The sequence below is a fragment of the Rhinatrema bivittatum genome, chromosome 19, assembly GCF_901001135.1.
Source record: "Rhinatrema bivittatum chromosome 19, aRhiBiv1.1, whole genome shotgun sequence".
Lineage (NCBI taxonomy): Eukaryota > Metazoa > Chordata > Amphibia > Gymnophiona > Rhinatrematidae > Rhinatrema > Rhinatrema bivittatum.
In genome coordinates this window covers 20,921,615-20,938,473 of record NC_042633.1, presented here as the reverse complement: position 1 = coordinate 20,938,473, position 16,859 = coordinate 20,921,615, and the positions used below count along the sequence as shown (strand labels likewise).

The 16,859-nt window shown below is 49.4% G+C and overlaps 3 protein-coding genes across 3 annotated transcripts; all 3 read right to left on the bottom strand.

Annotated features, from left to right (window-relative positions):
- Positions 1–1,363: 1,363 nt before the first annotated feature.
- LOC115080291 (sperm acrosome membrane-associated protein 4-like) lies at positions 1,364–1,735 on the bottom strand. The gene has a single exon (XM_029584442.1). The coding sequence runs from the start codon at positions 1,733–1,735 to the stop codon at positions 1,364–1,366; it is 372 nt and encodes a 123-aa protein (XP_029440302.1).
- A 1,484-nt stretch (positions 1,736–3,219) lies between these two features.
- On the bottom strand, positions 3,220–3,591 carry LOC115080290 (sperm acrosome membrane-associated protein 4-like). The gene has a single exon (XM_029584441.1). The coding sequence runs from the start codon at positions 3,589–3,591 to the stop codon at positions 3,220–3,222; it is 372 nt and encodes a 123-aa protein (XP_029440301.1).
- A 7,323-nt stretch (positions 3,592–10,914) lies between these two features.
- Positions 10,915–11,286, bottom strand: LOC115080289 (sperm acrosome membrane-associated protein 4-like). Its single transcript, XM_029584440.1, has one exon. The coding sequence runs from the start codon at positions 11,284–11,286 to the stop codon at positions 10,915–10,917; it is 372 nt and encodes a 123-aa protein (XP_029440300.1).
- Between the last annotated feature and the right edge of the window lie 5,573 nt (positions 11,287–16,859).

The following is a 16,859-nucleotide window of genomic DNA, read 5'->3' as shown; positions in this document are numbered from 1 at the left end:
CTGATCCCGAGCATGAATGCTCCTGGGGAGAAAGTGAGGCCTTGTAAACACAAAGCCCGGCTTGTAAATCTAATCCCCGTCTCTGACACTGACTCTGACTCTGTGTGTGACCCTGGGGGGAATCACTTTATCTCCCTGTGCCTCAGCTCTAATCCCCGGCTCTGTCACTGACTGTGTGTGACCCTGGGGGGAGTCACTTTATCTCCCTGTGCCTCAGCTCTAATCCCCGGCTCTGTCACTGACTCTCTGTGTGTGACCCTGGGGGAGTCACTTTATCTCCCTGTGCCTCAGCTCTAATCCCTGGCTCTGTCACTGACTCTGTGTGTGTGACCCTGGGGGAGTCACTTTATCTCCCTGTGCCTCCACTCTAATCCCCGGCTCTGTCACTGACTCTCTGTGTGTGACCCTGGGGGGAGTCACTTTATCTCCCTGTGCCTCAGCTCTAATCCCTGGCTCTGTCACTGACTCTCTGTGTGTGACCCTGGGGGAGTCACTTTATCTCCCTGTGCCTCATCTGTAATCCCCAGCTCTGTCACTGACTCTCTGTGTGTGACCCTGGGGGAGTCACTTTATCTCCCTGTGCCTCATCTGTAATCCCCGGCTCTGTCACTGACTCTCTGTGTGTGATCTTGGGGGAGTCACTTTATCTCCCTGTGACTCAGCTCCAATCCCCGGCTCTGCCACTGCCTCTCTGTGTGACCCTGGGGGGAGTCACTTTATCTCCCTGTGCCTCAGCTCTAATCCCCTGCTCTGTCACTGAGTCTCTGTGTGTGACCCTGGGGGAGTCACTTTATCTCCCTGTGCCTCAGCTCTAATCCCCTGCTCTGTCACTGACTCTCTGTGTGTTACCCTGGGAGGAGTCACTTTATCTCCCTGTGCCTCAGCTCTAATCCCCGGCTCTGTCACTGACTCTCTGTGTGGGACCCTGGGGGGAGTCACTTTATCTCCCTGTGCCTCAGCTCTAATCCCCAGCTCTGACACTGACTCTCTTGTGTCTGACCCTGGGGGGATTTCTCTCTCTCCCCTCAGCAATTCCTGTATCTCTGGTTTTTGCCCCTGCTTTCTCCTCCCCCCCCCCCCCCCCCTACCTGTATTTCTTTATATTTTGGGGCTCAGTTAAATAAATAAAAATCACAACTTGCTGGTCCCTAAAACCCAGAATGGCTCAAACTGCTACGCAGAGGGAGTCTCTTCGTTATGCCCTGCACGTTGCCTGCTGCACAAGACCAGAGGAAGAACAGATAAGAAACCCCCAGCAACACCTCCTCGCTTGCTTTTTTTCAAGTTTAAAAAAAAAAAAAAAAAAAATTTTATTTGCTTTCTGCTGGTTCGTCGAAGTCCTCTCTTTTTTTCACAGTGGTGCTCACAGGCGGGCAGCCACCAGGGCCAGCACCATGCCAGCCCCCAGCACCGTGCTGCTGCCGCCTCTCCAACGGGCCGGCCTCGCCCCGTTGCACAGACTGCCCTCACAGCATTTGTAATACATCACATATTGGGAAGCCATGTAGGTGATCTCCTCCTCTTTCCCGCATTTCTTCTTCTCTATGCAGCCCTTGGCTGTGAGGAGAGCCATGTCCAAAGATGACCCCGTGCCCGTATAGCAGCGCTCGTCCGGCTTGCACGACACCTGGGCAGAGGAGCAGTCGGTGGAGGTGATTTCACAGTAGTGGCATTCATTCTTGCACAGGGCTGGGGTGCAGAAGAGGAGCAACCTCAGGAAGGTGAGATGGCTCATGGCCCGCACCCCTTCCAAGATAGTCCCTCGAGTCCTCTCTGCAAGGGCCAGGTCCGTGAGTGTACGACATTCAGGTCAAATAAAAATGTCCTCCTGCCTTGACTTGTTCCCAAAGGCCAAGGCCAGGTCTTAAGATAATTGAGTGGGGTGAGGGTGCTGTCCTGCCTCAGAGGTGATGTCACAGTGGGTAAGCTGACATGAGTCAACTTGGCTACTTCCCACATGAGATCCCACCACCAGCCCTAAGTTCATTAGATGGTGGCGAAGCCAATTTAAGACTTGAAATGATAAGGGCAGGAGACAGCCCTGGCAAGAAAAGCAATCCCTGTGTTTCAGCTGTAAACCCCAGCTCTGTCACTGACTCTCTGTGTGTGACCCTGGGGGGAGTCACTTTATCTTCCTGTGCCTCAGCTCTAATCCCCGGCTCTGTCACTGACTCTCTGTGTGTGACCCTGGGGGAGTCACTTTATCTCCCTGTGCCTCAGCTCTAATCCCCTGCTCTGTCACTGACTCTCTGTGTGTTACCCTGGGAGGAGTCACTTTATCTCCCTGTGCCTCAGCTCTAATCCCCGGCTCTGTCACTGACTCTCTGTGTGGGACCCTGGGGGGAGTCACTTTATCTCCCTGTGCCTCAGCTCTAATCCCCTGCTCTGTCACTGACTCTCTGTGTGTTACCCTGGGAGGAGTCACTTTATCTCCCTGTGCCTAAGCTCTAATCCCCGGCTCTGTCACTGACTCTCTGTGTGGGACCCTGGGGGGAGTCACTTTATCTCCCTGTGCCTCAGCTCTAATCCCCAGCTCTGACACTGACTCTCTGTGTGGGACCCTGGGGGGAGTCACTTTATCTCCCTGTGCCTCAGCTCTAATCCCCAGCTCTGTCACTGACTCTCTGTGTGGGACCCTGGGGGGAGTCACTTTATCTCCCTGTGCCTCAGCTCTAATCCCCAGCTCTGACACTGACTCTCTGTGTGACCCTGGGGGAGTCACTTTATCTCCCTGTGCCTCAGCTCTAATCCCCGGCTCTGTCACTGACTCTCTGTGTGGGACCCTGGGGGGAGTCACTTTATCTCCCTGTGCCTCAGCTCTAATCCCCAGCTCTGACACTGACTCTCTTGTGTCTGACCCTGGGGGGATTTCTCTCTCTCCCCTCAGCAATTCCTGTATCTCTGGTTTTTGCCCCTGCTTTCTCCCCCCCCCCCCCCCCCCCTACCTGTATTTCTTTATATTTTGGGGCTCAGTTAAATAAATAAAAATCACAACTTGCTGGTCCCTAAAACCCAGAATGGCTCAAACTGCTACGCAGAGGGAGTCTCTTCATTATGCCCTGCAGGTTGCCTGCTGCACAAGACCAGAGGAAGAACAGATAAGAAACCCCCAGCAACACCTCCTCGCTTGCTTTTTTTCAAGTTTAAAAAAAAAAAAAAAAAAATTTTATTTGCTTTCTGCTGGTTCGTCGAAGTCCTCTCTTTTTTTCACAGTGGTGCTCACAGGCGGGCAGCCACCAGGGCCAGCACCATGCCAGCCCCCAGCACCGTGCTGCTGCCGCCTCTCCAACGGGCCGGCCTCGCCCCGTTGCACAGACTGCCCTCACAGCATTTGTAATACATCATATATTGGGAACCCATGTAGGTGATCTCCTCCTCTTTCCCGCATTTCTTCTTCTCTATGCAGCCCTTGGCTGTGAGGAGAGCCATGTCCCAAGATGACCCCGTGCCCGTATAGCAGCGCTCGTCCGGCTTGCACGACACCTGGGCAGAGGAGCAGTCGGTGGAGGTGATTTCACAGTAGTGGCATTCATTCTTGCACAGGGCTGGGGTGCAGAAGAGGAGCAACCTCAGGAAGGTGAGATGGCTCATGGCCCGCACCCCTTCCAAGATAGTCCCTCGAGTCCTCTCTGCAAGGGCCAGGTCCGTGAGTGTACGACATTCAGGTCAAATAAAAATGTCCTCCTGCCTTGACTTGTTCCCAAAGGCCAAGGCCAGGTCTTAAGATAATTGAGTGGGGTGAGGGTGCTGTCCTGCCTCAGAGGTGATGTCACAGTGGGTAAGCTGACATGAGTCAACTTGGCTACTTCCCACATGAGATCCCACCACCAGCCCTAAGTTCATTAGATGGTGGCGAAGCCAATTTAAGACTTGAAATGATAAGGGCAGGAGACAGCCCTGGCAAGAAAAGCAATCCCTGTGTTTCAGCTGTAAACCCCAGCTCTGTCACTGACTCTCTGTGTGTGACCCTGGGGGGAGTCACTTTATCTTCCTGTGCCTCAGCTCTAATCCCCGGCTCTGTCACTGACTCTCTGTGTGTGACCCTGGCGGGAGTCACTTTATCTCCCTGTGCCTCAGCTCTGATCCCCGGCTCTGTCACTGACTCTCTGTGTGTGACCCTGGAGAGAGTCACTTTATCTCCCTGTGCCTCAGCTCTAATCCCCGGCTCTGTCACTGACTCTCTGTGTGTGACCCTGGGGGGAGTCACTTTATCTTCCTGTGCCTCAGCTCTAATCCCCAGCTCTGTCACTGACTCTCTATGTGTGACCCTGGGGGAGTCACTTTATATCCCTGTGCCTCAGCTCTAATCCCCGGCTCTGTCACTGACTCTCTGTGTGTGACCCTGGGGGAGTCACTTTATCTCCCTGTGCCTCAGATCTAATCCCCGGCTCTGTCACTGACTTTCTGTGTGGGACCCTGGGGGAGTCACTTTATCTCCCTGTGCCTCAGCTCTAATCCCCGGCTCTGTCACTGACTTTCTGTGTGGGACCCTGGGGGAGTCACTTTATCTCCCTGTGCCTCAGCTCCAATCTCCAGCTCTGTCACTGACTCTCTCTGTCTGACCCTGGGGGGAGTCACTTTATCTCCCTGTGCCTCAGCTCTAATCCCCGGCTCTGTCACTGACTCTCTGTGTGTGACCCTGGGGGAGTCACTTTATCTCCCGGTGTCTCAGCCATAATCCCCTGCTCTGTCACTGACTCTCTGTGTGTGACCCTGGGGAGAGTCACTTTATTTATTTAAAAGTTTTTTCTATACCAGCTGTAGCAGATCTAAGGGGTTTACAGATAAAACATTCACAGTCAGTAAAACAATTAAAACATAATGATAAAACATAATAATTTGAAATAGAAGATTAAATACCGGTAGTTACTCTACATTGGGAAATGGGTGTGGTTTATGTCTAAGAATCAGGAGGTAGGTTTTGATAGCTTTTTTTTTTAAAGTCGTTTTTTCCTAATAAGTTGTCGAATGAAGTTAAGAACATAAGAACATGCCATACTGGGTCAGACCAAGGGTCCATCAAGCCCAGCATCCTGTTTCCAACAGTGGCCAATCCAGGCCATAAGAACCTGGCAAGTACCCAAAAACTAAGTCTATTCCATGTTACCGTTGCTAGTAATAGGGGTGGTTATTATCTAAGTCAACTTAATTAATAGCAGGTAATGGACTTCTCCTCCAAGAACTTATCCAATCCTTTTTAAACACAGCTATACTAACTGCACTAACCACATCCTCTGGCAACAAATTCCAGAGTTTAATTGTGCGTTGAGTAAAAAAGAACTTTCTCCGATTAGTTTTAAATGTGCCCCATGCTAACTTCATGGAGTGCCCCCTAGACTTTCTACTATCCGAAAGAGTAAATAACCGATTCACATCTACCCGTTCTAGACCTCTCATGATTTTAAACACCTCTATCATATCCCTCCTCAGCCGTCTTCTCCAAGCTGAAAAGTCCTAACCTCTTTAGTCTTTCCTCATAGGGGAGCTGTTCCATTCCCCTTATCATTTTGGTTGCCCTTCTCTGTACCTTCTTCATCGCAATTATATCTTTTTTGAGATGTGGCGACCAGAAGTTGGGTAGCGAGTTCCACATCGTGTCAAGTCTAGCCTGGCAGTTTTGATATTTGGCAGTTGAAGGTAATTGTTATCAATTGAGCGTAGGGGACATGGAGCTTGATAGAGGCGCAAGGATGAGCATAACCAAATAGATGCACTATGTATTAAGTTGTGAATAATGGTCAAACTTTTGCACTGTGTGCGCTGCTGGATTGGGAGCCAGTGTAATTGTTTCAGAATTGGAGTAATATGTTCTTTAAGGGCTGTATTGGTGATGAGTTGAGCCACACAATTTTGAATTAACTAAGGTATAATCTGGGAGGCCTAAGTGAAGTGACTTAGGGTGATCTAAGCTGGTTAATATTAAAGCTTGAAGTACAGAACAGGAATTGTGCGGGAAAAGAAGCGGTATTAATTTTTGTAATAAACACATTTTGTAGAAAGGTTTTGGAAACAGATGAAATATTGTTTGTCATGGTTAATGTAGAGTCTAGAATGACACCTACGTTGCGAGCTTGTCCGCATATAGGAATGGAGTTCTCGAAATAAATTCCGATGGGGGAGCACAGATTCAATCTGGAATAGTTGATAAGTAGATTATTTCGGTTTTTGCAGCGTTAAGTGTGAGATGGTTGTTTTTAGGCAAAGAGTGACTAAAGATAAAATATGGCTCCAAGATGTATTGTATGGCAGGATAAATTGAATGTTGTCGGCGTATATTTTAAAATGTATGTTGAGACCAAATAAAAGATACGAACATAAGAACATGCCATGCTGGGTCAGACCAAGGGTCCATCAAGCCCAGCATCCTGTGTCCAACAGTGGCCAATCCAGGCCATAAGAACCTGGCAAGTACCCAAAAACTAAGTCTATCCCATGTTACTGTTGCTAGTAATAGCAGTGGCTATTTTCTAACAGGCAGATACAGTACAACCCGCATTTGGACGCGCGTTTTCGACGAGCTAGCTTTACCCCTTATTCAGTAAGGGGTAATAGCGCGTCGAAAACTAGCGTCCAACCCCCCCCCCCTGGAAACTAATAGCGCCCGCATCATGCAAATGCCTGTTGATGGCCCTATTAGTTATTCCCATGCGATACAGAAAGTAAAATGTGCAGCCAAGCCGCACATTTTACTTTCAGAAATTAGCGCCTACCCAAAGGTAGGCGTTAATTTCTCTCGGCACCGGGAAAGTGTACAGAAAAGCAGAAAAAACTGCTTTTCTGTACACCCTCCGACTTAATATCATGGCGATATTAAGTCGGAGGTCCCAAAAGTTAAAAATAATCAAAAATTAAAAAAAAAATAAAATTTAAAATCAGCCCGCGGCTTGAAAACCGGACGCTCAATTTTGCCGGCGTCCGGTTTCCGAACCCGTGGCTGTCAGCGGGTTTGAGAACAGACGCCAGCAAAATTGAGCGTCGGCTGTCAAACCCGCTGACAGCCGCTGCTCCTGTCCAAAAAGAGGCGCTAGGGACGCGCTAGTGTCCCTAGCGCCTCTTTTTACCGCGGGCCCTAATTTGAATAATTTTTTTTCTGAATCTCGCGCACAGGAGAGTGGCCTGTGCATGCGCCGGGAGAGCAGGCACACGCCCGCTCTCCCGTGATTTTTACTGTATCGGCCTGTAAGTCAACAATTAATAGCAGGTAATGGACTTCTCCAGTAACTTATCCAATCCTTTTTTAAACCCAGCTACACTAACTGCACTAACCACATCCTCTAGCAACAAATTCCAGAACATAAGAACATGCCATACTGGGTCAGACCAAGGGTCCATCAAGCCCAACTGTGGCCAATCCAGGCCATAAGAACCTGGCAAGTACCCCAAAACTAAGTCTATTCCATGTTACCGTTGCTAGTAATAGCAGTGGCTATTTTCTAAGTCAACTTAATTAATAGCAGGTAATGGACTTCTCCTCCAAGAACTTATCCAATCCTTTTTTATACACAGCTATACTAACTGCACTAACCACATCTTCTGGCAACAAATTCCAGAGTTTAATTGTGCGTTGAGTAAAAAAGAACTTTCTCCGATTAGTTTTAAATGTGCTACTTGCTAACTTCATCGAGTGCCCCCTAGTCCTTCTATTATCCTAAAGAGTAAATAACCGGTTCACATCTACCCGTTCTAGACCTCTCATGATTTTAAACACCTCTATCATATCCCCCCTCAGTCGTCTCTTCTCCAAGCTGAAAAGTTCTAATCTCTTTAGTCTTTCCTCATAGGGGAGTTGTTCCATCCCCTTTATCATTTTGGTTGCCCTTCTCTGTACCTTCTCCAGTGCAATTATATCTTTTTTGAGATGCGGCGACCAGAATTGTACACAGTATTCAAGGTGCGGTCTCACCATGGAGCGATATAGAGGCATTATGACATTTTCCGTTTTATTCACCATTCCTTTTCTAATAATTCCCAACATTCTGTTTGCTTTTTTGACTGCCGCAGCACACTGAACCGACGATTTCAATGTGTTATCCACTATGACGCCTAGCACCTAATATGGAACCCAACATTGTCAGGCCGATACAGTAAAGCGCGGCCGCGGTTACCCTGCTTCTAACCCGCTTTGTACCCACAATTTGGCCGCGTAAGTCAAACCTGCGATTCACTATCCCTTTTAACCCATCCTTACCGCTTCTTGAAATCAATGGGCAACCCTTTCCGCCCGCGGCATGTATATGATATGTAAACGATCGGATTAGCTATTCCCTCCGATCCAGTAACGTGCGCCCCGATTATCGCCTTTTTAACCTGCTAATTTACCGCCTACCCTTACCCCTGCGTTAGTGTGGAGCGTCAGGCAAGCCCCAGCAGAGAGAGACGAAATTTCACGGGCAAACTTTCCTGTGAGGCTTCAGCAGCCCGGGGCGGATCTGGCGCTCCCCATGCGAGGCAGCTTCCAGCAGCCCTCGCCGGGGAAGGTGCGTGAGCGCACGCCGTGACCTCGGACGCTCAGGTCATGGCGTGCGCTCATGCACCTTCCCCGGCAAGGGCTGCTGGAAGCCGCCTCGCATGGGGAGCGCCCGATCCGGCCCCGGGCTGCTGAAGCTGCTCTCGCCGCCGGCTGCCCCCGGGAGGCGGGGAGAGAGGACTGGGGCTGCTCCGGAGCTGTCAGCGCGCCCCGCACGGGAGAACCGGCACCCATGGACGCAGCCAGGGCAGGTGAGCGGGGGCTGGGGGAAAGTTTGCCCAATCCTGGCTCCTCTAAAGGTCTTGTCCCGGGGGGTGAGGGGGTCAGGGCAGTGAAGCAATCATTTGCACAGGACAACAAAACAAACTGCTCCAGCCCTTCTCCTGTATCCAACTTCCTGGTACCTGTCATTTGAAATGACAGGTACCAGCGCACCCAGGATACTGTATAGGCGCTGTATAGCGCTCTATACAGTGAAATGGATTGCGCTTCATGGACGCGCTTTGGACGCGGCTTGCATTTGCGTGCCATTTAAATACTGTATCGAGCGGTATGTTGATCCGGACTGTGCGTGCGGCAAACGAGGGTGCGCCCAGCACTACCCGCACTCTTTCTTTCCGCGTCCTTATTGTATCGGCCTGTGTGTAACTACAGCATGGGTTATTTTTCCCTATATGCATCACCTTGCACTTATCCACATTAAATTTCATCTGCCATTTCGATGCCCAATTTTCCAGTCTCACAAGGTCTTCCTGCAATTTATCACAATCTGCTTGTGATTTAACTACTCTGAACAATTTTGTATCATCTGCATATTTGATGACACAGAGGTAATAAGTATATATTAAATAAGAAGGCAGATAGGGCTGAGCCTTGAGGCACTCCCGATTCAGTGTAGAACCAGTTTGAATGACAGGGGCCAATACTGACTTGCAGTGGTCCCCAACCCTGTCCTGGGGCCCCCCCAGCCAGTCGGGTTTTCAGGATATCCGCAATGAATATGCATGAGAGAAAATTTGCATGTTATGGAGGCAGTGCATGCAAATTTTCTCTCCTGCATATTCATTGCGGGTGTCCTGAAAACCCAACTGGCTGGGGGCGTCCCCAGGACAGGGTTGGGGACCACTGGTCTATGGGATAAAAAAGGACTTGAACCACTGAAGACCTTTTCCGTTAATGCCAATATTTTGAATGTTGGAACAGAGAATACTTTATCTCCCTGTACCTCAGCTCTAATCCCCGGCTCTGTCACTGATTCTCTGTGACCCTAGGAAAATCACATTATCTCCCAGTGCCTCAGCTCTAATCCCCTGCTCTGTCACTGACTCTCTGTGTGTTACCCTGGGAGGAGTCACTTTATCTCCCTGTGCCTCAGCTCTAATCCCCGGCTCTGTCACTGACTCTCTGTGTGGGACCCTGGGGGGAGTCACTTTATCTCCCTGTGCCTCAGCTCTAATCCCCAGCTCTGACACTGACTCTCTGTGTGGGACCCTGGGGGAGTCACTTTATCTCCCTGTGCCTCAGCTCTAATCCCCAGCTCTGTCCCTGACTCTGTGTGTGTGACCCTGGGGGGAGTCACTTTATCTCCCTGTGCCTCAGCTCTAATCCCCGGCTCTGTCACTGAGTCTGTGTGACCCTGGGGGAGTCACTTTATCTCCCTGTGCCACAGCTCTAATCCCCTGCTCTGTCACTGACTCTCTGTGTGTGACCCTGGGGGGAGTCACTTTATCTCCCTGTGCCTCAGCTCTAATCCCCAGCTCTGTCACTGACTCTCTGTGTGGGACCCTGGGGGGAGTCACTTTATCTCCCTGTGCCTCAGCTCTAATCCCCAGCTCTGACACTGACTCTCTGTGTGACCCTGGGGGAGTCACTTTATCTCCCTGTGCCTCAGCTCTAATCCCCGGCTCTGTCACTGACTCTCTGTGTGGGACCCTGGGGGGAGTCACTTTATCTCCCTGTGCCTCAGCTCTAATCCCCGGCTCTGTCACTGACTCTCTGTGTGGGACCCTGGGGGGAGTCACTTTATCTCCCTGTGCCTCAGCTCTAATCCCCAGCTCTGACACTGACTCTCTTGTGTCTGACCCTGGGGGGATTTCTCTCTCTCCCCTCAGCAATTCCTGTATCTCTGGTTTTTGCCCCTGCTTTCTCCTCCCCCCCCCCCCCCCCCCCCACCTGTATTTCTTTATATTTTGGGGCTCAGTTAAATAAATAAAAATCACAACTTGCTGGTCCCTAAAACCCAGAATGGCTCAAACTGCTACGCAGAGGGAGTCTCTTCGTTATGCCCTGCACGTTGCCTGCTGCACAAGACCAGAGGAAGAACAGATAAGAAACCCCCAGCAACACCTCCTCGCTTGCTTTTTTTTCAAGTTTAAAAAAAAAAAAAAAAAAATTTTTATTTGCTTTCTGCTGGTTCGTCGAAGTCCTCTCTTTTTTCACAGTGGTGCTCACAGGCGGGCAGCCACCAGGGCCAGCACCATGCCAGCCCCCAGCACCGTGCTGCTGCCGCCTCTCCAACGGGCCGGCCTCGCCCCGTTGCACAGACTGCCCTCACAGCATTTGTAATACATCACATATTGGGAACCCATGTAGGTGATCTCCTCCTCTTTCCCGCAATTCTTCTTCTCTATGCAGCCCTTGGCTGTGAGGAGAGCCATGTCCCAAGATGACCCCGTGCCCGTATAGCAGCGCTCGTCCGGCTTGCACGACACCTGGGCAGAGGAGCAGTCGGTGGAGGTGATTTCACAGTAGTGGCATTCATTCTTGCACAGGGCTGGGGTGCAGAAGAGGAGCAACCTCAGGAAGGTGAGATGGCTCATGGCCCGCACCCCTTCCAAGATAGTCCCTCGAGTCCTCTCTGCAAGGGCCAGGTCCGTGAGTGTACGACATTCAGGTCAAATAAAAATGTCCTCCTGCCTTGACTTGTTCCCAAAGGCCAAGGCCAGGTCTTAAGATAATTGAGTGGGGTGAGGGTGCTGTCCTGCCTCAGAGGTGATGTCACAGTGGGTAAGCTGACATGAGTCAACTTGGCTACTTCCCACATAAGATCCCACCACCAGCCCTAAGTTCATTAGATGGTGGCGAAGCCAATTTAAGACTTGAAATGATAAGGGCAGGAGACAGCCCTGGCAAGAAAAGCAATCCCTGTGTTTCAGCTGTAAACCCCTGCTCTGTCACTGACTCTCTGTGTGTGACCCTGGGGGGAGTCACTTTATCTTCCTGTGCCTCAGCTCTGATCCCCGGCTCTGTCACTGACTCTCTGTGTGTGACCCTGGAGAGAGTCACTTTATCTCCCTGTGCCTCAGCTCTAATCCCCGGCTCTGTCACTGACTCTCTGTGTGTGACCCTGGGGGGAGTCACTTTATCTTCCTGTGCCTCAGCTCTAATCCCCAGCTCTGTCACTGACTCTCTATGTGTGACCCTGGGGGAGTCACTTTATATCCCTGTGCCTCAGCTCTAATCCCCGGCTCTGTCACTGACTCTCTGTGTGTGACCCTGGGGGAGTCACTTTATCTCCCTGTGCCTCAGCTCTAATCCCCGGCTCTGTCACTGACTCTCTGTGTGGGACCCTGGGGGAGTCACTTTATCTCCCTGTGCCTCAGCTCTAATCCCCGGCTCTGTCACTGACTTTCTGTGTGGGACCCTGGGGGAGTCACTTTATCTCCCTGTGCCTCAGCTCCAATCTCCAGCTCTGTCACTGACTCTCTCTGTCTGACCCTGGGGGGAGTCACTTTATCTCCCTGTGCCTCAGCTCTAATCCCCGGCTCTGTCACTGACTCTCTGTGTGTGACCCTGGGGGAGTCACTTTATCTCCCGGTGTCTCAGCCATAATCCCCTGCTCTGTCACTGACTCTCTGTGTGTGACCCTGGGGAGAGTCACTTTATTTATTTAAAAGTTTTTTCTATACCAGCTGTAGCAGATCTAAGGGGTTTACAGATAAAACATTCACAGTCAGTAAAACAATTAAAACATAATGATAAAACATAATAATTTGAAATAGAAGATTAAATACCGGTAGTTACTCTACATTGGGAAATGGGTGTGGTTTATGTCTAAGAATCAGGAGGTAGGTTTGATAGCTTTTTTTTAAAGTCGTTTTTCCTAATAAGTTGTCGAATGAAGTTAAGAACATAAGAACATGCCATACTGGGTCAGACCAAGGGTCCATCAAGCCCAGCATCCTGTTTCCAACAGTGGCCAATCCAGGCCATAAGAACCTGGCAAGTACCCAAAAACTAAGTCTATTCCATGTTACCGTTGCTAGTAATAGGGGTGGTTATTATCTAAGTCAACTTAATTAATAGCAGGTAATGGACTTCTCCTCCAAGAACTTATCCAATCCTTTTTTAAACACAGCTATACTAACTGCACTAACCACATCCTCTGGCAACAAATTCCAGAGTTTAATTGTGCGTTGAGTAAAAAAGAACTTTCTCCGATTAGTTTTAAATGTGCCCCATGCTAACTTCATGGAGTGCCCCCTAGACTTTCTACTATCCGAAAGAGTAAATAACCGATTCACATCTACCCGTTCTAGACCTCTCATGATTTTAAACACCTCTATCATATCCCTCCTCAGCCGTCTTCTCCAAGCTGAAAAGTCCTAACCTCTTTAGTCTTTCCTCATAGGGGAGCTGTTCCATTCCCCTTATCATTTTGGTTGCCCTTCTCTGTACCTTCTTCATCGCAATTATATCTTTTTTGAGATGTGGCGACCAGAAGTTGGGTAGCGAGTTCCACATCGTGTCAAGTCTAGCCTGGCAGTTTTGATATTTGGCAGTTGAAGGTAATTGTTATCAATTGAGCGTAGGGGACATGGAGCTTGATAGAGGCACAAGGATGAGCATAACCAAATAGATGCACTATGTATTAAGTTGTGAATAATGGTCAAACTTTTGCACTGTGTGCGCTGCTGGATTGGGAGCCAGTGTAATTGTTTCAGAATTGGAGTAATATGTTCTTTAAGGGCTGTATTGGTGATGAGTTGAGCCACACAATTTTGAATTAACTAAGGTATAATCTGGGAGGCCTAAGTGAAGTGACTTAGGGTGATCTAAGCTGGTTAATATTAAAGCTTGAAGTACAGAACAGGAATTGTGCGGGAAAAGAAGCGGTATTAATTTTTGTAATAAACACATTTTGTAGAAAGGTTTTGGAAACAGATGAAATATTGTTTGTCATGGTTAATGTAGAGTCTAGAATGACACCTACGTTGCGAGCTTGTCCGCATATAGGAATGGAGTTCTCGAAATAAATTCCGATGGGGGAGCACAGATTCAGTCTGGAATAGTTGATAAGTAGATTATTTCGGTTTTTGCAGCGTTAAGTGTGAGATGGTTGTTTTTAGGCAAAGAGTGACTAAAGATAAAATATGGCTCCAAGATGTATTGTATGGCAGGATAAATTGAATGTTGTCGGCGTATATTTTAAAATGTATGTTGAGACCAAATAAAAGATACGAACATAAGAACATGCCATGCTGGGTCAGACCAAGGGTCCATCAAGCCCAGCATCCTGTGTCCAACAGTGGCCAATCCAGGCCATAAGAACCTGGCAAGTACCCAACAACTAAGTCTATCCCATGTTACTGTTGCTAGTAATAGCAGTGGCTATTTTCTAACAGGCAGATACAGTACAACCCGCATTTGGACGCGCGTTTTCGACGAGCTAGCTTTACCCCTTATTCAGTAAGGGGTAATAGCGCGTCGAAAACTAGCGTCCAACCCCCCCCCCCCCTGGAAACTAATAGCGCCCGCATCATGCAAATGCCTGTTGATGGCCCTATTAGTTATTCCCATGCGATACAGAAAGTAAAATGTGCAGCCAAGCCGCACATTTTACTTTCAGAAATTAGCGCCTACCCAAAGGTAGGCGTTAATTTCTCTCGGCACCGGGAAAGTGTACAGAAAAGCAGAAAAAACTGCTTTTCTGTACACCCTCCGACTTAATATCATGGCGATATTAAGTCGGAGGTCCCAAAAGTTAAAAATAATCAAAAATTAAAAAAAAAAAAAAAATTTAAAATCAGCCCGCGGCTTGAAAACCGGACGCTCAATTTTGCCGGCGTCCGGTTTCCGAACCCGTGGCTGTCAGCGGGTTTGAGAACAGACGCCAGCAAAATTGAGCGTCGGCTGTCAAACCCGCTGACAGCCGCTGCTCCTGTCCAAAAAGAGGCGCTAGGGACGCGCTAGTGTCCCTAGCGCCTCTTTTTACCGCGGGCCCTAATTTGAATAATTTTTTTTTCTGAATCTCGCGCACAGGAGAGTGGCCTGTGCATGCGCCGGGAGAGCAGGCACACGCCCGCTCTCCCGTGATTTTTACTGTATCGGCCTGTAAGTCAACAATTAATAGCAGGTAATGGACTTCTCCAGTAACTTATCCAATCCTTTTTTAAACCCAGCTACACTAACTGCACTAACCACATCCTCTAGCAACAAATTCCAGAACATAAGAACATGCCATACTGGGTCAGACCAAGGGTCCATCAAGCCCAACTGTGGCCAATCCAGGCCATAAGAACCTGGCAAGTACCCCAAAACTAAGTCTATTCCATGTTACCGTTGCTAGTAATAGCAGTGGCTATTTTCTAAGTCAACTTAATTAATAGCAGGTAATGGACTTCTCCTCCAAGAACTTATCCAATCCTTTTTTATACACAGCTATACTAACTGCACTAACCACATCTTCTGGCAACAAATTCCAGAGTTTAATTGTGCGTTGAGTAAAAAAGAACTTTCTCCGATTAGTTTTAAATGTGCTACTTGCTAACTTCATCGAGTGCCCCCTAGTCCTTCTATTATCCTAAAGAGTAAATAACCGGTTCACATCTACCCGTTCTAGACCTCTCATGATTTTAAACACCTCTATCATATCCCCCCTCAGTCGTCTCTTCTCCAAGCTGAAAAGTCCTAACCTCTTTAGTCTTTCCTCATAGGGGAGCTGTTCCATTCCCCTTATCATTTTGGTTGCCCTTCTCTGTACCTTCTCCATCACAACTATATCTTTTTTGAGATGCGGCGACCAGAATTGTACACAGTATTCAAGGTGCAGTCTCACCATGGAGCGATACAGAGGCTTTATGACATTTTCCGTTTTATTCATCATTCCTTTTCTAATAATTCCCAACATTCTGTTTGCTTTTTTGACTGCCGCAGCACACTGAACCGACGATTTCAATGTGTTATCCACTATGACGCCTAGCACCTAATATGGAACCCAACATTGTCAGGCCGATACAGTAAAGCGCGGCCGCGGTTACCCTGCTTCTAACCCGCTTTGTACCCACAATTTGGCCGCGTAAGTCAAACCTGCGATTCACTATCCCTTTTAACCCATCCTTACCGCTTCTTGAAATCAATGGGCAACCCTTTCCGCCCGCGGCATGTATATGATATGTAAACGATCGGATTAGCTATTCCCTCCGATCCAGTAACGTGCGCCCCGATTATCGCCTTTTTAACCTGCTAATTTACCGCCTACCCTTACCCCTGCGTTAGTGTGGAGCGTCAGGCAAGCCCCAGCAGAGAGAGACGAAATTTCACGGGCAAACTTTCCTGTGAGGCTTCAGCAGCCCGGGGCGGATCTGGCGCTCCCCATGCGAGGCAGCTTCCAGCAGCCCTCGCCGGGGAAGGTGCGTGAGCGCACGCCGTGACCTCGGACGCTCAGGTCATGGCGTGCGCTCATGCACCTTCCCCGGCAAGGGCTGCTGGAAGCCGCCTCGCATGGGGAGCGCCCGATCCGCCCCGGGCTGCTGAAGCTGCTCTCGCCGCCGGCTGCCCCCGGGAGGCGGGGAGAGAGGACTGGGGCTGCTCCGGAGCTGTCAGCGCGCCCGCACGGGAGACCGGCACCCATGGACGCAGCCAGGGCAGGTGAGCGGGGGCTGGGGGAAAGTTTGCCCAATCCTGGCTCCTCTAAAGGTCTTGTCCCGGGGGGTGAGGGGGTCAGGCAGTGAAGCAATCATTTGCACAGGACAACAAAACAAACTGCTCCAGCCCTTCTCCTGTATCCACTTCCTGGTACCTGTCATTTGAAATGACAGGTACCAGCGCACCCAGGATACTGTATAGGCGCTGTATAGCGCTCTATACAGTGAAATGGATTGCGCTTCATGGACGCGCTTTGGACGCGGCTTGCATTTGCGTGCCATTTAAATACTGTATCGAGCGGTATGTGATCCGGACTGTGCGTGCGGCAAACGAGGGTGCGCCCAGCACTACCGCACTCTTTCTTCCGCGTCCTTATTGTATCGGCCTGTGTGTAACTACAGCATGGGTTATTTTTCCCTATATGCATCACCTTGCACTTATCCACATTAAATTTCATCTGCCATTTCGATGCCCAATTTTCCAGTCTCACAAGGTCTTCCTGCAATTTATCACAATCTGCTTGTGA